General features: G+C 37.3%; 1 protein-coding gene across 1 annotated transcript in view; it reads right to left on the bottom strand.

Annotated features, from left to right (window-relative positions):
* Positions 1-26624, bottom strand: part of LOC122676747 — a 173904-nt gene that overhangs the window by 5779 nt on the left and 141501 nt on the right. The window contains exons 7-9 of the mRNA XM_043876332.1: positions 18392-18550; positions 12886-13038; positions 3628-3735 (exon numbers count right to left, since the gene is read on the bottom strand). Of these exons, the coding sequence (XP_043732267.1) occupies positions 3628-3735; positions 12886-13038; positions 18392-18550 (420 nt within the window). The remainder of the gene's footprint in view (positions 1-3627; positions 3736-12885; positions 13039-18391; positions 18551-26624) is intronic.

Genomic DNA, 26624 nt, shown 5'->3' with positions numbered 1-26624 from the left:
CTGAGTGTTAATCTTGTACCTGCTACCTTGCAAATTCATTATTTCTGGTAGTTTTTATGTGGAGTCTTTAGGGTTTTCTATATAGAGTATCCCGTTATTTGCATATAATCACAATTTTACCTTTTCCCTTCCAATTTCCATATCTTATAGGTTTTTTTGTTGTTTGATTGCTGTGACTAGGACTTCTAATACTATGTTGAATAGAAATGGTGAGAGTGGGCAATCCTTGTTTTGTTTCACAATTTAGAAAGAAGGCTTTTATAATAGCTTTCACTGTTGAGTATTATATTGCTGTGGGTTTGTCATAAATATTCCCTCTATATTCTTTTGGTGAGAGTTTCTATCATGAATGGATGTTGAATTTTATCAAATGCTTTCTGTGTATTTATTGAGATGATCATGTGGTTTTCATCTTTTCTTTTGTTGATGTGCTGTATCACACTGATTGATTTGTGTATGCTGAACCATCCTTCTGACCCAGGGATGGATCCAATTTGGTTGTGGTGCGTGATCTTTTTTATGTGTTGCTGGATTTGCAACAAAATGTGTTTGGATTTGTAACAAAAATGTGTTGAGCATTTTTGTATCTATATTCATCAAAGACACTGGCTTGCAATTTTCTTTTTTTTGTAGTATGTTTGATTTGCTATCAAGGTGACAGTGGCTTCACAGAAAGGTCTTTCTCTATTATTAACAAAAATGAATTCAAACAAAAAAACACAAAACAAAAAGTTATTACTAGACTAGCAGACAACTAACATATAAAAAGAAAAGCCAAATAAAACAATTCAGTTTACTTCTTGGTTGGAAGCTATTTCATGAAAAGTCCTTTATAGCCAGATTTTTAGAATAAAAACTAGTACTGAATCAAATTTTCAAATCTAATACAAAATATCATGTTATAAGAATAAGCTCACCTCATAAACACAAAGATCTATGCCTGCATAAGGTATAATTCCTAGCAAGTTAGGAATATAACCTTTGAAAAAGGCTCTAGCACCTTCTTGCTTCAGAAGCTGCTTGCCACAATCAATAATCCCTGAGTACTGTCCAGTTTTACCTACAGCCAGTCTGGTCTTTATAACCTAAATGTGAAAGAATACAATAAAAATATATTGATCAGATTCACTCAACTCACCTAGCAATCTATTAAACTGTATGAGGGCAGGATGTTTGCTAATTATCACAGAAATAAAAAAAAGCAATCTCAAATATAATTTTAACTTTTTGCTAACTCTTAATTATAAACAACTGATACAGTACAGAGGTTTTTTAAATTATTTAAACAGGAAAATATTTGTGGCTTTAATTGATATACCCACTCAAACACCTTTCATGTGCTATAGGAAACATATTCTAAAACAAACCAGCTGAGATAACATTATTGATTTAAGATAAAGCAATAACATTCTCGAGGCAAGAATACTAGAGGTGGTAGCCATTCCCTTCTCCAGGGGATCTTCCTGACCCAGGGATTGAACCTGGTCTCCCACATTGCACACAGATTCTTTATTGTCTGAGCTACCAGGGAAGCCAAAAACAAAGCAGCTATAGCCAAAATTCAAGTTTTAAAAAAGTATATGGTCATGGTAAAGTGAACAACAAGTGCGGAAAAAACATTCTATAACATACTAAAAAATACATACTCTGGGAACTATCATTAACAACAAGGTCTATAAACTAATTTAATATAACTTGGGTTCATTTTGTGCTCATAAAGTAATAATATAACATGGGTTATTAAGACAATATAGCCTCTTGTAGGCTGTCTGTGATCCATATTCCTGTGTTTAGTGTAATTCTTCTGATAGAACTTCACCTATTGTCCTTTTAATTTTTATTAAGCTAATTTAACGGAGTTCCAGATACACTTTTCAAAGGAGGAAATGGCAACCCACGCTAGTACTCTTGCCTGGAGAATCCCATGGACAGAGGAGCCTGGCCAGTTCTGGCCCATAGGGTTGCAAAGAGTCAGACACAACTGAAGTGACTTAACATGCACACATGCAGATATACTTGGAGAAATGGCTCTCTAAAATATCCAAGACAAGAAAAACACAAACTTTGTCTTGATTGGGCAACTGTATGTCCTGATGGAACTTTCTCTGAGTAGTCAGTTGGAAGCCCTCTGTACGAACTTCTCTGTAGGACCCAACACTTTGGATAATCCCATTCTTAAAACTCTTTGCCTTCTCCAGGGCAGTGCACTCTCTTCTTACCCAAGTAAATTTTTTCTGTCTGCTTCCCTGGCATGTTTTTTGTTCCTTTCATTCTCTAAACTAAGATTTTCTCAAAATTTAAAAATAAAATTATGACTTATTTCTAAGCAGTTTCAAGGCTTTAACTAACACCTCTTCACAGATGACACATCAAGACTTGAAATCTCTCAAGTCTTATTACTACATTTGCAACTGCCTGTAGAAAATCATGACTCAGTTGCCCACCAATAACTCAAATTAAATACAGGCAAACCTGAACTCATCATCTTTCAGAGTCTGGCTCACTTCCTTCATTCTGTACCTCTGTTAGAGACCTAACTCAGATATAACTCTCCTAAACACTTGGGCACAGAACCCAGACAGAACTTTGTCATCTTCCTTGCCCTTTCTTCTGTTCTCCATTTCTCAAGTGATCTTATGACTGTTCTAATGACTATTCTAATGTGAGTCAGTTTCTGCTAGTCAATATCATATGCCAAGTCCTTATTATCACTTCTCTGAATGATAGCAATATCTTGTATCTAGTCATCTCATTTCTCTAGTCTCTAAAAAACTTTACCAGGATTACACTTCAAGCTCCAAAGTCTTTAATGGCTCTTATTTTTTTAAGAAATTAAAGCTAAATTTCTTAAGTTGCATTGACGAGCCATTCTGATCTAGTTCCAACCCATTATTTATAGTATTGTCCCATCTACACCTGAATATCTGCTCTTATACCCCCATTCCTTTGCTCAAGTTGTTATTTGCACTTAAAATCCACTTCCTCATCATCTCCAAACATCCAAATTCTAAGTCAAACTCGCACATTCAACTCATGTCCTTCAGGAAATCCATTAACTGGAATAATATCTCCCTTCTGAATTTCCATAATACTTGGTATTGATCTCCCTTCTAGAATTTATATTTATATTTGGACCCACTCCATTTTTCTGGCCTGGAGAATTCCATGGACTGTATAGTTCTTGGGGTTGCAAAGAGTTGGACACAACTGAGCAACTTCCACTTTCACTTTTCATCATTACTGATGTACATATTCTATCTCCCCTTCTGGACTATAATAAGCTCCATGACCAAAATGTCTGTCTGATTCAACTCTGGATCCAGAGAAGTACTTTAAAGTTTGTGGGTGTTCAGTACAAATTTGATTTTATTAATGAATAAGTGATTCTATCAATTAATTAATCAATGAAATTATTTATCTTCTTAGTACAATACTAATTTTTTCCTAAATCAAAAATGACTGGGCAACTGACAGTTACTAAGGGCAACCGACACTTCATGTGAGACACATCTTATAACTATAAAGCTATTTATTGTATAAAATACTGATCTGTGATTCACTTGTTTTTTTAAATTACAATTTGCATTAAAAACATTCCTTTGGTTAAAATTTTGTAATAGTACATACCTCCATAGGGTAAATACATGTCTGTGCAGTTGCACCAGCCAATGAACCAGAAATAAATCTTTCAATAATTCCTATTTTAGCACCATCAGAACTAAGCCATTTCTTATACTGTATAAATAAAAATATTAAAATGTACAAAATTACTGAAATTGAATATACATTGTTTATTTGTTTATAACATTAATATTAATAACAATTATTTGAAAAAGTATTTCAGACACCCAACATTAGAATATCTAGTAGAATATCTGATTTTAATTTTATGCAATTAATTATCTAAGATAATAAGTAAGACCCCTCTATTTTCACCTCCTTTTCCTCTTTTTCTGCAGAAGAAGTTAGCTATTCATGAATTCATAAAAGTATTTCATAAAAGGCATGCAAATGACACAAAGGAACTGTATTCTCTTATCTCTTTTTAGCCCCACCCCTTACACATGGAACATACTTCATATTGTTTAGATAGTAGATAATCAGGAATAGTAACTTTATGTGAGAGGCTTTTTGTTACAAAGAACAACAGTTTCCTGTTGTTAGCTTAATAACAGAGATTATTGAATTACATGTGGAAATAAGGAAAACAGAAATATCAGTGTAAAGGTCAGGCTTCACAGGGACTAAACTAAGTTTCATGAAAATTGAAACTGGAAACTCATTTAGGATCCAAGATAACCTCAGCAAGCAGATTATCTTGTTACTTCCTAGGCAAAATGTTTTTCCATTTGCCTCTTCTGATGGTGTTTCATCAGCATGATTCAGCCACTCTCTATGAACTAACTCTCTGGTCCTCAAATCAGTAACTCCCCATCAGAAAGTGTGATGGTTCACTTAACGTGTCAGAGACTGCTATCTGTTCCCATCCGTGTGTGCTAAGTCACTTCAGTCATGTCCGACTCTGTGACCCTATGGACTCTAGCCTGCCAGGCTTCTCTATCTATGGGATTCTCCAGGCAAGAATACTGGAGTGGGTTGCCATTTCCTCCTCCAGGAGATCTTCCTGACCCAGGGATTGAACCTGCATCTTTTACATCTCCTTCATTGGCAGGTGGGTTGTTTACCACTAGCACCACCTGAGAAGCCTAGTACTATCTATTCCCAGTCTTATTTGTTCCAAATACCCTTTATCTTTTTCTTCCTTTTAGTGTAACACAGCTGACTCAGCTACAAACTACATTTTCCTCTTCTTCCTTGCAATAGACTGTATGTTTAAATGATTAATTTTGGCCAATGAGATGTGAGGAGAAGTTAAGTATGGAAATTCTGAGACATCTCCTTAAACTAAACTATCCTAAACTCTTTTTTCCTCCACCTGGGAAATGGCAAAGATGGGTGCAGCCTTGGAACACATATATTGAAGATGGCAGAGTTGTACAGCTAGCCCCAGACCACTTGCTTCTATCTTACTTAAGCTACTGTATTTTGAACTCCCTTTGTTAAAACATCTTAGAAAGAACCCTAAAGAGTACAAAAATTGGTTACTAAATGGAGGGTGATACCATAACTAAAACCTAAAATATGTGGCAATGGCTTTATTATTAAGATACAAATATTACAGTCTAAGAAGGTGATGATCTTTCTAATGCTCTGTGGAAATGCTTGATAAAATTACCTCCTGTGATAACTCAGAAGGAAGACCATGTGCTTTTTGACCCTGAAGTTACAGGAAAACTAACTGTAAAACCTCAGAATGCCGGACAGTGTTGCCTGTTCCTTGCTGATTTTAGTAAGATCTGTGAGACAGGAGCTAAAGCATCTCTCTGCCTGTCTGCCTTAAGGCCTTCTCAAAAGCTAGTTTGTAAGCACAGTTGGAAGGAAATAGAGCTCTGCAAAGGGATTTGTCACTGCCTGACTTAATTTCGTCAAGAAATGTGGAGCTTCCAAGTAGGGAAAGTTACCAGCACAGAAGCTGGTAATGAGATTGTCCTAAAGAACTTCTCTACAAAAATCACATCGAGGGTGTTGTCATCTGTCAGGCTATTATTTCAGTTCACATCAACATAGCATACTATAAAAAAATGACAAAGGGAAGGAGTGACTGAGCATAGGAACTGGAAAATAAAATATCAGGAAAAATATTTTTGGGTGTGGCTACTTTGCATGGTATTGACTGGAAACAAACAGACAGGAAGTAAAAGAAGTTTTGAAAGAACTATATTGCTAGAAGGCCCATGAGCATAGCCTATAAAATCCTATATTTTTACTGATCTCTAACGCAACTCTGAGGCCCTCAAACATAAGCAGGCAGATAGCTGGCCATGGCAGACATTTCCAGAAGCCTCCATCACATCTGGACAGTTTTGTGCAGACTCACAGGCAAAATGATTGTCTGAGGAGGCTTTACAAATAGCTGAGAAAAGAAGAGAAGATAAAGGCAAGGGAGAAAGGGAAAGATATACCCAGACTGCAGAGTTCCAAAGAATAACAAGGGAAGATAAGAAAGCCTTCTTAAGTGAACAATGCAAAGAAATAGAGGAAAACAACAGAATGGGAAAGGCTAGAGATCTCTTCAAGAAAATTAGAGAAACCAAACATTTTATGCAAAGATGGGCGCAATAAAGGACAGGAATTGTATGGAACTAACAGAAGCAGAAGATACTAATAAGAGGTGGCAAGAATACACAGAGGAACTATACAAAAAAGATCTTAATGACCCAGATAACCACAATAGTGTGATCACTCACCTAGAGCCACACATCCTGGGTGTGAAGTCAAGTTGGCCTTAGGAAGCATCACTACAAACAAAGCTAGTGGAGGTGATGGAATTCCATGTGAGCTATTTCAGATCCTAAAAGATGATGCTGTGAAAGTGCTGCATTCAACATGCCAACAAATTTGGAAAACTCAGCGATGGCCACAGAACTGGAAAAGGTCAGTTTTCATTCCAATCCCAAAGAAGGGCAATGCCAAACAATGTTTAAACTACCACACAATTGCATTCATTTCACATGCTAGCAAGGTAGTGCTCAAAATCCTTCAAGCTAGGCTTCAACAGTACATGAACCAAGAACTTCTAGATGTATGAGCTGGATTTAGAAAAGGCAGAGGAGCCAGAGATCAAATTGCCAACATCTGTTGGATCACAGAAAAAGCTAGAGAATTTTTTTTTAAATCTATTTCTGCTTCACTGACTATGCTAAAGTCTCTGTGTAGATCACAAGTTGTGGAAAATTCTTAAAGAGATGGCAATAGCAGACCACCTTACTGTTTCCTGAGAAATCTGTATGCAGGTCAAGAAGCAACATAATCAAACATGTAACAACAGACTGGTTCAAAATTGGGAAAGGAATATATCAAGGCTGTATATTGTCATCCAGCTTATTTAACTTCTATTCAGAATACACCATTCAGAATGCTGGGCTGGATGAACCACATGTTGGAATCAAGATTGATGTGAGAAATATCAATAACCTCAGATATGCAGATGACACTACCCTAATGGCAGAATGTGAAGATGAACTAAGAGTCTCTTGATGAAGGTGAAAGAGGAGAGTGAAAAAGCTGGCTTAAAACTCACCATTCAAAAAAACTAAGATCATGGCATCCAGTCCCATCACTTCATGGCAAATAGATGGGCAAACAATGGAAACAGAGACAGACTTTATTTGGGGCGGGGGGGGGGGGGGCTCCAAAATCACGTGGACAGCGACTGCAGCCATGAAATTAAAAGACTCTTGCTCCTTGGAAGAAAAGCTATGACAAACTTAAACATTGCAGAGACATTACTTTGCAACAAAGGTCTGTCTAGTAAAAGCTATGGTTTTTCCAGGAGTCATGTATGGATGTGAGAGTTGAACCATAAAGAAGGCTGAGCATTGAAGAATTGATGCTTTAGAACTGTGGTGTTGGAGAAGACTCTTGAGAGTCCCTTGGACTGCAAGGAGATCAAACCAATCAATACTAAAGGAAATCAATCCTGAATATTCACTGGAAGGACTGATGCTAAAGCAGAAGCTCCTAACATTGGCTATCTGAGGCGAAGAGCTGACTCTTTAGAAAAGACCTTGATGCTGGGAAAGGGGAGAAGGAGATGACAGAGGGCAAGTTGGTTGGATGGCATCACCAACTCAATGGACATTAGTTTGAACAAACTCTGGGAGATGGTGAAAAATGGAGAAGCCTGGCATGCTGCAGTCCATGAGGTTGCAAGGAGTTGGACACAACTGATTGACTGAACAACAGTGGCAGAATCCCATCTAAAGAAAAAGCCTCTCACCTCTCTGTTTTTCTGCCTTAGGGCCTTCTGAAAAGCTACGGGAGCCTGTTGAACCTAGAAGTCTGGAAAGTTAAAGTCCTAAGATGATTCTTCAAATAACCTGGGATAGGAACTGGTAAGGGCTTCCCTGGTGGCTCAGCAGTAAAGAACTCACATGCCAATGAAGGACACACAGCTTCCATCCTTGGGGTCCAGAACAGCCCCTGGAGAAGGAAAAGGCAACCCACTCTAGAATTCTTGCCTGGGAAATCCCATGGACAGGGGGGTCTGGCAGGCATCATATAATCCATGGGGTTGCAAAGAGTTGGTCACGACTTAGCAATTAAACAACAAGAAATTGGTAGATAAATGCCTTAGCTCCTTTCCTCAGACAGATAATCCTGGGGACTATTCTGTCCACTTCTTACAAGTTCTGGAAGAATCAAGCCCCTACCACCTACAGCTGAACCCTCATATATGTACACTTACATTGGCTTTTCTTCCTTCTGTGTCTTTCTGCATCAGTCCTTCCAATGAATTCCAATTCACCTCTGAGTGACTCCAAACCTAAACATTTGGTACCACTTCAAAAGTCCTATCTACCAATTAAAGACTGTCAGAGTGGATCAAAAACCAAAATCCAAATGTATGTTGGCTACAAGAAATCAGCTTTAAATTTAAAGACACATATATTAAATGCAAATGAGTGGAGAAAAATATACCATGCTAACAGTAATCAAAACAAAGTGGAAGTAGCAATATTAATTTCAGATAGAACTGACTTCAGAGCAAGAAAAGTTACCAAGGATAAAGATAAAGGGGTCAGTTCTAGAAAATGACATATTAATCCTTAAATAATAGTCCTGATAGAACTGCAAAGAGAAATAGATGAACGTATTATAATAGTTGGAGATTTCAACATCTTCTATCAGAAATGGACATTTCCAATGGGCAGAATATCAGTAATAACATAGCTGAACTAAACATCATTACTCAACTGGAAATAACTGACATCCATAGACTATTTCAACCAACAACAGCAGACTACACATTTTACTCAAGCACACATGGAACACTCACCAAGACAGACCGTATTTTGGACCATAAAACACACCTTAACAAATTTAAAAGAACAGAAATCAAACAATGTCTACTTCTCAGACCACAAAGGAAATTAATTAAACTAGAAATTAATGATAGAAAGATAATTGGAAAATACCAAAATATGTGGAGATTAAACAAAACATTTGTTTTAAGTAACACATTGGTCAAAGAAGAAATCTCAAGAGAAATTTTAAAATATTTTAACTAAATGAGAATAAAAACACTATCAAACTTAGTGGGAAGCAGTACTTTAAGGGAAGTTTACAGTTTTGAATGTATACATTAGAAGAAAGATAAAAATGAATAAGTTTCCACCTTAGGAAAATAGAAAAAGAAGAGCAAATCAAGCCAAGGGTAAGCAGAAGAAAAGTAATAATAATAATCAGAATAGAAATCAATGAAACTGAAAATAGGAAATCAATAGATAAAATCAACAAAAATCAAATGCTAGTTTTTTGAAATGTGGCACTAGAAGGTAAGCCTGCTCATATTATTAGAACTGAATCACTCACCAGTCACAGGCAACAAAGACATGATTACTAGTGGTAAATGGGATGATGATAACTTATGGTATGCTGTGGCATTACCATTACGAAGATTTTTAGTCATAGTGGCTTGGGATGAGGTACTCGTAGAAAGAAAAGCAAGTATCATAGTACTTGAACAATATGAGGTAAAAATTGTGGACCTGATTGGCTATGATTCACTGTTTTAGAAACTTTGAAGAAAGAGAATGTCAAGTTTAGGTCAGTCAACTAGCACTTTAAAGCCTATTATGAACACTAAAATGCCTTCCTGGCAGCAATTTAAAGAGACCTTAATCTCTTGCAAGTGGAGAATAAACTATTGAAAATCAGACCCAGCATATAAATGTAAAGGTACCAGAATTGCAAAGGAAACTGAAGGCACAGCTTCAAAAGATCTCCTATGCTAAAATGAGGATGCTCACTGGGAGGGAGTGGGACCCTAATACATGAGATGGGGACATCTGGGAATCGGCTCCTGAGAACCCTGAACTCCAGGATTCACTCAGTTCAGTTCAGTTGCTCAGTCATGTCCGACTCTTTGCAACCCCATGAATCGCAGCACGCCAGGCCTCCCTGTCCATCACCAGCTCCCGGAGTTTACTCAAACTCATGCCCATCGAGTTGGTGATGCCATCCAGCCATCCCATCCTCTGTCGTCCCCTTCTCCTCCTGCCCCCAATCCCTCCCAGCATCAGGGTCTTTTCCAATGAGTCAGCTCACATGAGGTGGCCAAAGTACTGGAGTTTCAGCTTCAGCATCAGTCCTTCCAATGAACACCCAGGACTGATCTCCTTTAGGATGGACTGGTTGGATCTCCTTGCAGTCCAAGGGACTCTCAAGAGTCTTCTCCAACACCACAGTTCAAAAGCATCAATTTTCTGGCGCTCAGCTTTCTTCACAGTCCAACTCTCACATCCACACATGACCACTGGAAAAACCATAGCCCTGACCAGACGGACCTTTGTTGGCAAAGTAATGTTTCTGCTTTTTAATATGCTATCTAGGTTGATCATAACTTTCCTTCCAAGGAGTAAGCGTCTCTTAATTTCATGGCTGCATTCACCATCTGCAGTGATTTTGGAGCCCCAGGATTCACTAGAAACTCAATTCAGCAAAGTCATCCTCTCCCCGCTGCTCGAGCAGAGCAGCCGCTCCTCATCCAGAGGCCGTGCAAAGGCCTCAAAGAGGCGGATGTACAAGATGATGCCTGTCTCTCTCACGGTGTGCTCCCACCTCCTCTTATTGCCTCCTAACCAATACTTTTTATAAGATTAGATCTCAGATAGCCTGGTGAGGAAATAAAGCCCATGTTCTAGGAATAAATATCATTCTGATCAAATTGTTGCAGGACCTGGCTAATATAGATTAGAAGGAACCAGTTGAACATGTATAGGAGTGGATCATCAGTCTTGAATAGTGGGCTTATCAGGAGTGGAATATAATGCTGGACAAGGGAGACTTTATTCATGTTGAACACTCTCCCATGACACAGGACACCTGAAACCTGTCCTAATATGCTGCTGGGATGGACCCTTAAAGCTTGGACACAATTATGACTGACAGTAAATGAGGTAGAGATGCCAAAGTTTTGGTAGAGCGTGGAGGAAGGGATCAGTAGACTCAGGAAGGTGGAAATATCAGAATGAATTTTATCACGAGATTGATAAACCTACTAGTCGAGCATGTTTCTAGGATGAGACGGAGCCCTTGTTGAGAAGTCCAGTGATAGCTGTTATGAGGGTTGAAAGCAGAGGATACTGCCATGGAACTAGATTCAGTGGTATAAAAGGAAATGGAAAATTCCAGAATAGCAGAGTCCAAATGATGGCACTTCCTCATCAGATGCAAGATGAATATAATTATCTTAAAAGACAACAAGACTGGAGTTACAGCTAGGATTCCCTAACCTACAGGGATAACTTGATGGCTAATTATCCATGAACTTCCTAGGGGCCAGATAGTGAGCTATACTTAAGCAGTAATAAATACATATTTGAGAACTGTTTGATTTGTATAATCAGACAAAAGAATTTCACCTGGACCATCTGCCTCCAGCAATCTTATTTAATTTCCTCTATCCATTAGCTTTTCCACTTTCCTAGAATACCAACTCATGACCTCTCCTCCTTCCTCACACCTCCACATGCCCTTGTTTCCCATTTCATTGAAGAAGTTGAAGCACTAGAAAGAAATCTTCCATAAACCCACCTGCATCTGTGCCCACATAGTAGAGCTTCTCCTCGAACTATGGATGAAGTGCCTACCCAAGGCCAAACCCTTCCATGAGCACTAGTTCCCATCTTCTTTCACTCTCTCAGAGACTCAAGGATAATAATAATTTATCTTACTTGCACTACTCTCCCCTCTATCCTGTCATTAATGGTCCCCTCTTTACTGGATCTTTCTCCTAAGCATACAAACATGCTGTTGCTTCTTCCATTTTTAGAAAATTCTCTATCCCACATCTTCCTACAGTTACCACTCAATTTCTCTCACTTCTTCATAGAAAAACTCCTTGAAAGAGTTGTCAATTCTTACTGTCTCCAATTTCTATCATCTGTTTTTTCCATAGCATTTATCAACATCTGATTTGTTTGCTGCTATATCCCCAGCACCTCGAATAACGTCTAGAACACATTAAGTGCTCAAGAAATATCTGTTGCTGAAAGAAACATTTCTTGAATGAGTAAGCAAATCCCAATTTAAATAAGTGATGTATGTTTTTAATATGTGCATTACAAGTAAGTCTAGTGTCCTATACAACCATCCATTTGCTTTTAAACAATTTGGGTTGACAAAGGATATTATTTATTTTTTAGCTTTTCTTAAAATTTTGAGGTCATCTGACTTTGTAAACCAAGGTTCTACCAAAGAAGCAAATTAATGCTATGTATTATTAAATGTTTAAAGAAAAAAATTACTATAAGATTTACACTGAAAATGGAAAACTGGAGATGCACATATACTCAGACTCTAATGAGATGCTAATAATTTATATTACTTGAAAATAAATATAGCTCATCTGAAAGTGAATTATTTGAGCAAAAGTAAAATCCTAAATTAGATTAACAAATTTTTTGTTTGTTTTGGTTTTTTTTCAGATTAACAAATTTTAAAACAAATATATTAAAAGGAAAAACAATACTGAAATGTTTTTTGAGGGTCTCTCACACGGGGAAACTGAAATTAAAAGAACTACTAATAGACAATAGAATAGATTATATTACAGTTATAATATGGCCCATGGACTACCTGTTACAAACAAAAGCAATGTGAAAATATCAAAAATAAATAAGAATAAAGTCACTTATATTTAAATTCACATCTATTACTTGAGCACACTCCAGCAATGTTTTATGTTTTCTCTCATAAAAGTCTAAAATTTTTAAAATTTAAAATCTGTCTTATAAAATTCCACAGACAGTAATATTTTACCTGTTCATAGGTCCCAACCTTGAGCGCCGTCTCAGGTGCAATTTTTAAAACATTTACACCATTTCCTCGCCAAAGAGAACGAACTCCTCCTTCTTTTACCATCTGCTTAAACCCATCCAGCAATCTCATTTTCCCTGACTGTAAACTATGAATCTAGAAATAAACAGCAAATTTATCTATTTTAAAATTTATTTTGCTGGTAATATAGCATTGATATTATGACTAATAAAATAATGCTACATATATGTATAAACTTATGATCTTCAAAATAATTTTCATTTTCCTTTAGAGACATATAAAGTTGATAACATTAATTGGCTGTTGTCTCCAAATACATACTTTAATTTCACACATGAAAAAAAAAGAATTAAACAAACAGGTATAACTTAGTTTTCAGAGAATTTTTTCATATGCAAGATGTATTGTTGCTGCTAAAATATTACAGGCTCATTAAAGACTGCGTTGAAATGGATGAAAAATACATCAAACTTTCAATACTCCTGGGCAGAGAGGTGTTATTGGTTGAATTGTGTCCCCTGAAATTCATATGCAAGACAAGTCCCTTCAGGTGTGTCTAACTCTTTGTGACCCTAAGGACTGTAGCCCATCAGGCTTCTCTGCCCATGGGATTCTCCAGGCAAGAATACTGGAGTGGGCTGCCAAGCCCTCCTCCAGGGCATCTTCCTGACCCAGAGATCAGACCTGCATTTCTTATGTCTCTTGAATTGGTGGGCAGGTTCTTTACCACTAGCGCTATCTGGGAAGCCTGAAACTTATATCTTTAAGTCCTAATCCTTAGTGTCTCTGAACGTGACCTTATTTAGAGACAGACACGGTCTTTACTAGGATAATTAAGTTAAAGTAAGGTCATTAAGTGGGCCCTAAAATCTAATATGACTGATATCCTTACAAAAAGGGAAAATTTGGACACAAGTATGTATGTGTTAGTCGCTCAGTCATGTCCAGCTCTCTGGGACCCCATGGACTGTAGCCCACCAGGCTTCTCTGTCCATGGGATTGACCAGGCAAGAATACTGAAATGGCTGGCCATTTCCTTCTCCAGGGGATCTTCCCAACCCAGGTCTCCTGCATTGCAGGCAGATTCTTCACCCTCTGAGCCACCAGTGAAGTCCATCTACAAGCCAAGGGGAGAGTCCTGGAACAGATCCCTCCCTCACAGCCCCCAGAAGGCACCAACCCTTCCAACACTTTGATCTTAGACTTCTAGCCTTCATAACTGTGAGACAAATCTCTGTTGTTTGGACCAGTCAGGGGGGATTCCTGGGTGGTACAGTGGTGATGACTCTGCTGGGAGCCCAGGTTTGACTCCTGGTGGGAGAACTAAGATTCCACAAGCCATGCAGTGTGCCCAAGGATCACAGGTCATTTTAATGTCTTCCTTTATGTTTTCCATATTTTCCCATTTTTCTATGTATTATTTTATAATAAGAAAAATGTTATTTTTAACAAAGTGAAAATTAAAACATTAATACCCTCCTGTCTATAAGAGAACAATAATGAAAGAGCAAAGTGAAATGGGCATTCTCATTTCCTATGAACAGAAAAAGTTCATGTCCATGGGATTTACCAGGCAAGAATACTGAAATGGATTGCCATTTCCTCTCTCTTCTTCATACACACACACACACACACAGGGCCTTTAAGATATTCACATCAGTACTTAAACTTCTCAGAATTCATCCTAAGTAGGCAACTCTAAATATGAAAAAATTCATAAACTATTATGAATAATAGTTTTAAAATAGCTTTAAAGGAGTTTTAAAAATCCCTACATGTCCAAGAATAGAAAAAAATGGTAAGTAAATTATGACATCCATGAGAATACTACATAGTCATTAAAAACTATATTTAAAGAATATGGAAATATTTTAAATATTTGAAGAATATTTAATGTGACATGAAAACATGCTCATGTTAACACTATGAATCATAAAAGCAATAAACAGGATGTAAATTAATTATAAAGTAAACACTACTATGTAATAAGATATATAGGACAAAGGACAAGAAGAAATTTACTCAGTGTTAATAATGATAATTTTGGATGATGAGAAAGAGAATTTTTCTACTTTCTACTTTTTTACTTTCCAAATATCCCTTAGTAAGCACATACTCACTTTATTTAAAAAATACAATTTTTAAAAGACCAAATAAGTGACTATAGAAAGTTGAATGTGGTTTTCCTAAAATGGTAACAGTGCTATTTCTTCATCTTATTTCTCCACAAAAATGATGGCTCTCATATTTTAAGCACTGACTACAATGACAGGTATAATGCAAAGCACTTTATAAAATTTTTTTTAATTCTTAAAATAACCCTGGCATTATAATCCTCATTTTATAGACCCAATTAAGAGAGATAAAATGACTTTCCCAGCTATAAAGTAAGTAGCAAAGCCAGAATTAAAACCTCGGGCTCTCTGACTCTACAAGAGACCTGCTTTTAAATGACGGTAAACTACTTCTCACCACACAACACATGCCCTTCTTTTGTTCACAGTGTTCTTTTCCAGTTGTGTGAAGCTCACAAAGAAATACCTCTATCAATAAAGGAGACAAGTTCTAGTTCTCCATCTAGAACCCATCTCCATCTCTAGAACCCATCTCCCTGTCAAATACACATATGAATGAAAGCCATGAGATCCAAGCCAGAGCGGCACAAAAAGGGCAGCAGCTTGCCTCCTCTTGCTTCTCATTAGATTACTCTTCTCTTCCATTTCTAACCCATTTTTCATCTATGATAGCTTCTCTTCTTTCTCACTTATTTTATTCTCTATTTTCCTTTTCTATCTTTCAATCTCCTATCCTCTTCGTCCTCCTATCTATCCAGCCCCCTTAAATCTTTCTCTTTTTTCACTCTTTCTGAAAATACCCCCACTATTTACTCTATGCTTTTTCATTCTCCCTAATCCACTCACCTATTTTCATCCCCTAGGAGAAAATTCATACTCTGTATGTCCACAATACCCATCTATCTGGACTCATAGCAAGTACTCATAAGTTACAACTATTATTTTTCAATAGCACCATCAGCATGTAGATTTGTTGTCTACATTTCTGTTAGGTTCTGAAGTATAAGAAAATATGCTTTTAATCCAGCACCAAGCATATTAACAATAGGCACTTAAAATACATATTTATTCTCTTTATTTTCCCTCCGAGTCCCTTTCCCATTTTTTCATCTCCTTATATGTCTCTGTTTCTAAGTAGCTCTGTATGGTATCCACATATTTTTCCTCTCCACCTCATTTTTACATTTTCTACCAGGTCTGGTCACTGAGGAAGCCAGCTCTTCTATTTCTACCTGCAAAAGAGAACTTTCAATTTCTGCTCTTTTCTAAAAGCTAGCTGAATTTAGTCACCTCACAGAATACAAAATAGGTTACATACAGAATCAAATGTACAGAAGAATGATAGGTTATTTGCCTTACTGTCTTACACCAATTAAGCCACAATGTACAATTATAACCATTCAGCTTATTTTCATAGTATCTTGGAAGCAATCAGCTGCTTCCAGATGAAGCTGAACATTTCCTTCCTGGCTACTGGTTGCTCATTCACGGACGTGAATGATGAACACAAATGTCCTACCTTTTGAGGGAAGCATATGGACGCAGAAGTTGCTGCTGATGCTCTGGGAGAAGAATGGGAGGGTTATGTGGGCCGAATCAGTGGTGGGAATGACAAACAAGGTTTTCCCATTAAGCACAGTGGCGTGACCCACGGTCACGTCCACCTGCTACTGAGGAAGAAGCAATCCTGTTGTAGACCAAAGAAAAATGGAGAAAGGAAGTCAAATCTGTTCAGAGTTGCACTCTGAATGCCAATGTGAGTGTTCTCAACTTGGTTATTGCAAAAATGAGATATTCCTAATACTACTGTGCCTCACTGCCTGGGACACATGTACCCCCCACCCCACCCCCACAAAAAACAGCTGAATCCTCAAACTTTTCAGTCACTAAAGAAGACAATGTTCACCAGTATGTTGTCAGAAATCCCCTGAACAAAGAAGGTATGAAACCCAGGACCATACACAAGATTCAGTATCTTGTTGCTCCATGTGCCCTGCAACACAGATACCGGCATATTGCTCTGAAGAAGTAGCACACTAAGGAAAATAAGGAACAGGCAACAAGAGCATTATAAACTTTTGACCAAGAGAATGAAGCAAGCCAAAGAAAAACAGGAGCAGGCTGCCCAGAGATGGAGGCTGTCCTGCCTGAGGGCCCCTATCTTTAATTCTGAGTCAGTCAAAAATAAGATTTTCTAATATTTTTACTCTTTGTTTTTTTTGGCCATGTGGCATGTGGGGTCCTACTTCTCCAACCAGGGGTTAAGCCCACACACCCTGCACTGGAAGTGCAGAGTCTTAATCACTGGGCCACCAGGAAAATCCCCCCAAATAAGATTTTCTGAGTCACAAACAAGCAAAATCATATAGCACCAAAAAATACTATTCATAATCCATTACCAAATATCACCTATTTACCCAGAAAAGACAATAAAATACCCAGGTATGTAAATTTAATTACAAATTTAAATTTACTAGATTTTGAATTGGGCTTCCCTGGTGGCTCAGACAGTAAAGAATCCACCAGCAACGCAGGAGATGCAGGTTCAATCCCAGGGTCAGGAAGATCCCCTGGAGAAGGACATGTCAACCCACTCCAGTATTCTTGTCTGGAGAATTCCATGGACAGAGGAGCCTGGTGGGTATAGTCCATGGGATTGCAAAGAGTTGGACACAACTGAGTGACTAACACTTACTTACTTACTTAGATTGTGTATTATTAATTTTGTATCATTGTAAAGAAAGTATTCAGCAAATATTAAATTTAAAAAGAATTTTTTTGGCCACAGGGCATGTGGGATCTTAGTTCCCCAACCAGGGATTGAACCCACACCCCCAAATTGGAAGTAGGGAATCTTAACCACTGGACTTCCAGGGAAGCTTGGCAAATATTCACTTTTAATTGACACTTAACAGATTAAAATTAAACCATGCACTATTTTATAACTACTATTGACAATCTATTAATCAGTAAATTAAAATTATACAGTATTACCTCTAAACAGATACTAGTCAGTAACACACTCCTAGTAACTTATTTTCCAATTCTTAGAAATACTATTAGTACTTAAGTAGATTAGAACCATGTTATTATATTAAGTTTCAGGGGCTCGAGACACCTAATAAGTTAGACTAATGGTATGTCTTAACACTTCATTCATAGATTCAGTTACAATCCTGAGAAAAAATTTCTAAGAGTGGTTCTATTATTATTTCAAATAAAAATTAATTTTAAAAGCATTGGAAAGAAAATTAAGGCATCTTTTAATATTGAAAATAAGAAAATGTATGTTTTCAGAAAAAGTGTAAAGCTTCAGGGAGAAGTAGTATGAAATGTGCCAAAACATTTCTTTTGAAAATTATCAAGATTTTTTTCAAGTTACTTTAATGCTTAAGGGCTAAAGTGCAAACTACCTGCATCATGACCTTCAAGCGGTCAAAAGGTGCCGTGCATGTCCTTGCAACTCCACCGGCTATCCCTCCTGCTACCAAGCGCTTCCACCAATTTCCAGAACTTTTTTCTTGATCAGTAATGTCATCTGGAATAGCTATACTCTCCCCTATGTCAATCATCTGATAAAACATAAAACAGAATTAGACAGTCAAGTGTAAACACTTGATAAGTAACAGGATAACTTTGTACAAAGACCAAAAACCCAAAGATTGTTTTTCATATCTCACCTCCTGTTAATGAAGATTGGCAATATCCTTAGCACTTGTATGAGACCAAATAATTTCTAATAGCACATTCATATACTGATTTAATGTAATATCCCAACTGGAGGTTTTAGTTTTAAATTCTCAAGCTATTTAGAGAATTCTCAAATATTAGACTAATCTCTTTCATGAAAAATCTAAACACTCCATGCAGGGATGATGTTCTAGTTATGTAACATAGTGTCTGCCACACAGTAAATAAGGAATAAATGCTTAAAATTTTTTCTCTATTTTATTTCAAGTTCTCTCAGATTACACTGTGCACTTACTTAACCTGAGTCAAAATTTAAGAGTAGCATTTTATATGTTTTCATTTCTTTCTCTACTATTTACATTGACTCTTCAAATGTCAGTTTTCTTTTTAAAAATCTGAACTCTAACAAGTTTTGCATTTCACTTTATTTTCAGTTATTATACATGATTTTGCTAAGACTATACATTTTTGCTAAATGTTGAGGCAGTGTGGTTCAGTAGGAAAAGGGCCAAATTGGAGCTAGGTTCCATTACTTGTCAATCATAGTGTGTGTGTGTTAGTCACTCAGTCACGTCCTACTCTTTGCAATCCCATGGACTAACGCCTGCCAGGCTCTTCTGCCTATGGGATTTTCCAGGCAATCATAGTGAGCAAGTCCTTCTCTGCTTCTCAGTTTTCCCATCTTCATTTATTCATTCATTGAGCACCCTCTTTCCAAGCACCATCTCACCTCAATGCCTTTGTTTTTTATTTTCCCCCTGCCTAGAACATTTCTCCTTGGCTCTTTCCATGGCTTCCTCCCTAATATGTAGCACAATCTTAATTAGTTCATTTCTATTGCGTGTTTTTTCCTCTAGAAGGTAAGCCTAATAAGAGCATCAAACTGGTCTGTCTTGTGTATCGATAAACCTAGCACCTTGGTCAGGGGAGATAACAGTGTTCCCTAAATGGTGGTTGAATTAGTGAATTAAAGTCCAGGGCCCTGGGCTACATATCAGTAATGTAATGGTGCAGAAATCAGATTCTGCCCTTTAGTCCTGAATATTCATTGGAAGAACTGATGCTTTTGAACTGTGGTGTTGGAGAAGACTCTTGAGAGTCCCTTGGACAGCAAGGAGATCCAATCAGTCCATCCTAAAGGAAATCAGTCCTGAATATTCACTGGAAGGACTGATGCTGAAGTGGAAGCTCCAATACTTTGGTCACCTGATGCAAAAAGCCAACTCATTGGTAAATGTCGTGATGTTAAGAAAGATTGAAGGCAAAAGGAGAAGGGGGTGGCAGAGGATGAGACAGTTAAATAGCATCACCAACTCAATGGACATGAATTTGAATAAACTCCAGGAAATAGTGGAGGACAAAGGAGCCTGGGTGCTGCAGTCCATGGGATCACAAAGAGTCTGACACAACTTAGTGATTGAACAACAAGAAAGAACCCTACTGAAGCAGATATTTAAGGTTGGAGTGATCAACCAAATCAAATACAACTGAGAGGTCAAGTAAGCTGAGATGTAAGAATGGACGACTGGAGTTGGAACATGGAGATCATTGCTTCAGAAGTCACTGAAAAGAAAGCTCGTCAAGTTTCAGGTCAGAATGGGGTCCAACAAAAGATTTTCAAAATCATTCAAATTAAAATTACAATGATATTCTATTTAATATTAACAAAATTGTCCAAAATTCTAGTCAGATAATAACAACTACTTGCAAGCATATAGAGCAAGAGTAATTTTAATCCATCACTGGTGAAAACAAATGGCACAAAAATTTTGGAAAATACTTTGATGCTACCTAGTGAAAGTAAATACTCTACAAAAGAGCAATTCCATTCCTGTGTATATGCCCTATATTCCTAGAAAAAGTCTTATTCATGTACACCAGGAGACATATACAAGAAAGCTTATTGCATCATTATTTATAATGGCAAAATCTAGAAACGACATGAATGTTCAACAATTGTGAAACTGATAAATAAAGAAACATATATATATATGTATTCATACACTGGTATACTATATGAGAGAAAATGGATAGAAGACAGTTACAAACATCAACATAGTTTAATCTAAATAAATAGAATGTTAAAATACCATATACAGTTAAAAATAGGCAAAATCAAATAATATGTTGCTTATACATACATACTTAGGTGCTAAAAGTATAAAGAAAAAGGAGAAAAATGGTTTGTAGAAAATTCAGTATATTGGTTAACTCTTGGTGGAAGTAGAGGCATATGACTGGGGAGGACACAAAGGGTTTTAAAGTAAGGAGAATGCCTATTTCTTAACCTGGAAGTGAGCACATTAGGGTTAATGATACAATTTCTAATTGTATTTATGTTATTTATTCTTTTTTGTATTTGTGCTGTTTATGTCACAATAACAAAGAATTTTATAAAAACAAAAAACCTCTACACTGACTTCCACACCATTTGGCATGTGTTACTGCCAGACCAACTCTTACTTTCAGACAAAGGCACTGAATTGTGATAGAAGAAAAGGCTTGGTTTTGTGAAATAGCAAAAAAGAAAAATAGAAATGGATGATGTGATGACAGTTTAAATAGACACTTTAGGAAAGAGCTTCAGTGAAAGAATGCAGAGATATGGGCAGTCACTAGAAGAGGAGGCATGGTCAAGGGTGTATTTTTAAATGGGAGAAATTGTAGTGTTTTTGTACGCTTATGGGAATGATACAGCAGAGATGGAAAAATTGATTGTGACTGAGACTACTGTTCAACACTCTATTCTTTTTGTTTTGTGACAACACAGTCACATCCACATTCTGCATTTTGCCTGGGTAAATGGCCACCCAAGTAGAAACCACATTTCCACACTTCCCTAGGAGCTTGTGTAGACACTAGCCTAGATTTTGGCCAGTTAGTTATAAGCAGAGTAAATACGTACAACCTCTACTTCACATCCTTAAAAATGAAGCAATGACCCAGCTTCAACTATGCATACAAGGACAACATCTTGGGGAACAGAAAGAACCAGTGGATTTCTCAAGGCTTTCGTGAAACAGAGGTACCCTATCAGCTTAAGAAAGCCTTAGTATTACACGAATAAGAAATAGATTTCTATCTTATTTAAGTCACTTATTTATTAACATTCTTTGGGATGTTGTTGCTATAGTTTCCTATCTCTCATACTGATGATGCAGGAGAGAGGGAACAATGACAGGAGTAAAGTAAATGAGAGGAATCCGATCCAATGCCCAGGTAAAGCACTTGACATAGGAAGTTTTCAAATATATCACACCATAAAAATGACATCAATGAGATAGGAAGATTTATGCTGTAGAGAGGGGGCCAGGGAGAAATTCTTTGCAGATGGGTCTAAAGGAGGGAAGAGCAAAGCATATTGATAACAGATAACACACTCTACTTCACTGGCATATTCCAGTGCTATAACTCAGAATTTTGAGGCATCCAGGAAATGTCAGAAAGCATCTCTTTGCCCATGGTATTATAAAACAAATAGATACTATTAAGTAGTTAGGTGTGTGCTAGGTGGCTTCAGTCGTGTCTGACTCTTTGCAACCCTATGGACTGTACCCCGGCAGGCTCCTCTGTCCATGGAATTCTCCAAGCAAGATACTGGAGTGGGTCCCTAGGCCCTCCTCCAAAGGATCTTCCCAACTACTTAACGAGGGCTTCCCAGGTGGCATTAGTGGTAAAAACCCAGGGTCTTTCTTTACCTTTCATCAAACTGTATAGTTTGTAATATATTAAGGTAATGGTATTATAGTAACAAATAATAACACATTCTGGTTGTCAAGTCCTTATTTTGTGTCAGAGGCTATTCTAAATTAGTGGTGTGTTAATTAATTTAATGTAATAACTAATGAGAAACCTCATAAATCATGTAATTTTGGAGAAGATGGAGAGGTGAGTGGGCCCTGAGACCAACACCTCTGCTGATAATCTGCTGAAGCATAGGTTTTGTAGAGGTGACATTCTAAGCAAATGCACATTTGTTTATTATTGTAGTCCAAAAAGAATCAACAGTATATTAAAAAGATCACATACTACAATTGCTGCTGCTGCTAAGTCACTTCAGTCGTGTCCAACTCTGTGCGACCCCACAGACGGCAGCCCACCAGGCTCCGCCATCCCTGGGATTCTCCAGGCAAGAACACTGGAGTGGGTTGCCATTTCCTTCTCCCATACTCCAATTAAATGGGATTTACCTCTGGAATGCAAGGATGTTTAAGCATACACAAATCAATAAATATGAAACATCACATTAACAGAATAAAGGATAACAATTAGATCGTCTTAATAGATGCACAAAAGCACTTGACAAAATTCAGTATCCTTTATGATTTGTTGTTGTTCAGTCACTCAGTCATATCCGACTCTTTGCAACCCCATGGACTGCAGCATGCTAGGCTTCCCTGTCCTTCACCATCTCCTGGGAGCTTACTCAAACTCATGTCCATTGAGTCAGTGATGCCATCCAACTACCTCATCCTCTCTCAATCCCCTTCTCCAGCTTTCAGTCTTTCCCAGCATCAGGGTCTTTTCCAGTGAGTTGGCTCTTCACATCAGGTGCAAAGTATTGGAACTTCAGGTTCAGCATCAGTCATTCCAATGAATATTCAGGACTGATTTCCTTTAGGAGTGACTGGTTAGATCTCCTTGCAGTCCAAGGGACTCTCAAGAGTCTTCTCCAACATCACAGTTCAAAAGCATCAGTTCTTTGGTGCTCAGCTTTCTTTATGGTCCAGCTCTCACATCCACATTTGACTACTGGAAAAACCATGGCTTTGACTAGATGGACTTTTGTTGCAGTAATGTCTCTGCTTTATAATAAGCTGTCTAGGTTTACCATAGCTTTTCTTCCAAGGAGCAAGTGTTTTTTTAATTTCATGGCTAAAGTCACTATCTGCAGTGATTTTAAAGCCCAAGAAAATAAAATCTGTCATTGTTTCCATTGTTTCCCATCTATTTGCCATGAAGTGATGGGACTGGATGTCATGATCTTAGTTTTTTGAATGTTGAGTTTTAAGCCAGCTTTTTCACTCTCCTCTTTCACCTTCATCAAGAGGCTCTTTAGTTCCTCTTTGCTTTCTGCCATTAGGGTGGTGTCATCTGCATATCTGAGGTTAATGATATTTCTCCCAGCAATCTTGATTCTAGCTTGTGCTTCATCCATCCCAGCATTTCGCATGATGTACTTTGCATGTAAGTTAAATAAGCAGGTTGACGATACACAGCCTTGACATACTCCTTTGCCAATTTGGAATCAGTCCATTGTTCCACATCTGGTTCTAACTGTTGCTTCTTGACTTGCATACAGGTTTCTCAAGAGGCAGGTAAGGTGATCTGGTATTCCCATCTCTTTAAGAATTTTCCAGTTTGTTGTGATCCACACAGTCAAAGGCTTTAGCATAGTCAATGAAGCAGAAATAGATGTTTTTCTGGAATTCTCTAGCTTTTTCTATGATCCAACAGATGTTGGCAATTTGACCTCTGGTTCCTCTGTCTTTTCTAAATCCAGCTTGTACATCTGGACGTTCTTGGTTCACCTACTATTGAAGCGTAGCTTGAAGGATTTTGAGCATTACCTTGGTAGCATGTGAAATGAGTGCAATTGTGCAGTAGTCTGAATGTTCTTTGACTTTCCCTTCTTTGGAATTGGAAAGAAAACTGACCTTTTACAGGTCACTATGGTCACTGCTGAGTTTTCTCAATTTGCTGGCATACTGAATGCAGTGCTTTAAGAGCATCATCTTTTAGGATTTGAAACAGCTCAGCTGGAATTCCATCACCTCCACTAGCTTTGTTTGTAGTGACGCTTCATGACTAAAAAGTCCTTACAATTAAAAAAAAAAAAAACCTCAAAAAAATTGGGTGTAGAATAAATGTATAGTCATATGTAACATTAATCATACTCAGTGATGAAAAATTTTAAGCTTTTCCTTAAAATCAGGAACAAGATAATGGGGTGACCACTCTCACCACTCCTGATCAACATAGTAGTGAAAGTTTTAGCCACAGCAATTAAGCAAGTGAAAGAAACAAAAGGCTTACAAATTGGAAAGAAAGTAAAATTTTCCCTGTTTGGAATAACATGATTTTATATTATTAAAAAAAACAAAAAACCTAAAGACTCCACCAAAAAAACTGTTAGAACTAGTCAATGAAATGAGTGAAGTTAAAAAAATAAAAAAGAAATGAGTGAAGTTGTGGGATATACAATAAGCATTCAAGAATCAGTTGAATTTCTATTAACAATGAAATATCTAAAATGGAAATTTAGAAAATTCTATTCATAATAGCATCAACAAAATACTTAAAAGCAAAGTTAACCAAAGAGGTAAAAGACAATCAAAAACTGTAAGACACTGATGTAAAAACTGAAGAAGACATAAATAAATGAAAAGATATGACAAGCTCATGGATTGGAAGAATTAATATTGCTAAAATACCCATATGACCCAAAAACATCTATAGACTCAACGTAATTCTTAGAAAAATTCCAATGTCATTTTTCAAAGAATCAGAGAAAATAAAGTCCTAATGTGTATGTGTGTGGTTAGGCCACCCAAGATGGCTTGATCTTCTGCTGTCTGTACACACCCTGCTTGACCAGTGCCTGCTTCATCTCCACCCTACTCACATGACAGACTTTCTTCTATACTTGCCCTTGCCCACTCAGAGATTGTTCTAATCTTTAGATCAGAATATCTCCACTCTAATAGACTATCAAAGAGGTGGTGAGGCGGTGTCCCTCTGCTAGTTTCCCTGGTAATCAATAACCCAACCTGATGTCAATTCCCACTGTAACTGATAACCCTCATCCCAGGAGCAAAGACTGCCACCATGTCCTGCCCACCAAGTGCTGCACATAGTAGGATATTGCTCCAGGACCTTGCTTTAGCTGTGTAAATCCCCCTATCCATTAAACCCCTGATGTCTCTGTTGCTGACTCCAGGCTCTTTCTGTCGTCTCAAGGCTAGACAAGTACAAGGCTTTCAGGTCTGTGAGGTCCAATCCAATAGTATGGACCCTCAAAAGACCTTAAATAGCCAAATCACTCTTGATACAAAATAACAAAGCTGGAAGCATCACATTTCTGGATTTCAAACTATACAACAAAACAATAACAATCAAAACATACAGTATTAACATAAATACAAATATATAAATCAATGGAACAGAGTCAAGAGCCCAGAAATAAACCATTTATAAATCATTTCTATAAAGATTTACAATCATTTCTTATCAGCTAATATTTGAAAGAACACTCAATAAGGAAAGTATAGTCTCCTAAACGGTGTCAGGAAAACTGGCTAACCACATGCAGCAGAATGAAATTGGACCACTATTTTACATTACTCACAAAAATTAATTCAAAATGGATTAAGAACTTAAAATGTAAGATCTAAAACTGTAAAATTAACCAGAAGAAAACATAAGGGACCAATGGACAGATCATTCAGACAGAAAATCAGTAAGGACACACAAGCCTTAAATGATAGGTTAAACCAGATGAACTTAATTTATATTTATAGAACATCCCATCTGAAAGCAGCAGAATACACTTTCTTCTAACGTGCACATGGAACATTCTCCAGGATAGATCATAGGCTGAGCCACAAATCAAGCCTCAGTAAATTTAAGAAAACTGAAATCATTTCAAGCATTTTTTCTGACCTCAATGCTATGAGATTAGAAATTAATTACAAGAAAAAACTGTAGAAAACACAAACACATGGGGGCTAAACAATATGTTACTAAACAATCAATGGATCACTGAAGAAACTGAGGAAGAAATTTAAAAATTACCTAGAGACAAATGACAACAAAAACCTCAGAACCCAAAACCCACGGGACAGAGCAAAGGCAGTTCTAAGAAGGAAGTTTATAGCAGAACAATCTTACCTTAGGAAACAAGAAAACTCTCAAATGAACAACCTAACCTAAAACTAAAAGCTAGTTCTTTGAAAA

This window comes from Cervus elaphus, chromosome 20, assembly GCF_910594005.1.
Source record: "Cervus elaphus chromosome 20, mCerEla1.1, whole genome shotgun sequence".
Lineage (NCBI taxonomy): Eukaryota > Metazoa > Chordata > Mammalia > Artiodactyla > Cervidae > Cervus > Cervus elaphus.
The sequence above is the reverse complement of the archived record's forward strand: the minus strand, read 5'-3'. Positions and strand labels throughout refer to the sequence as shown.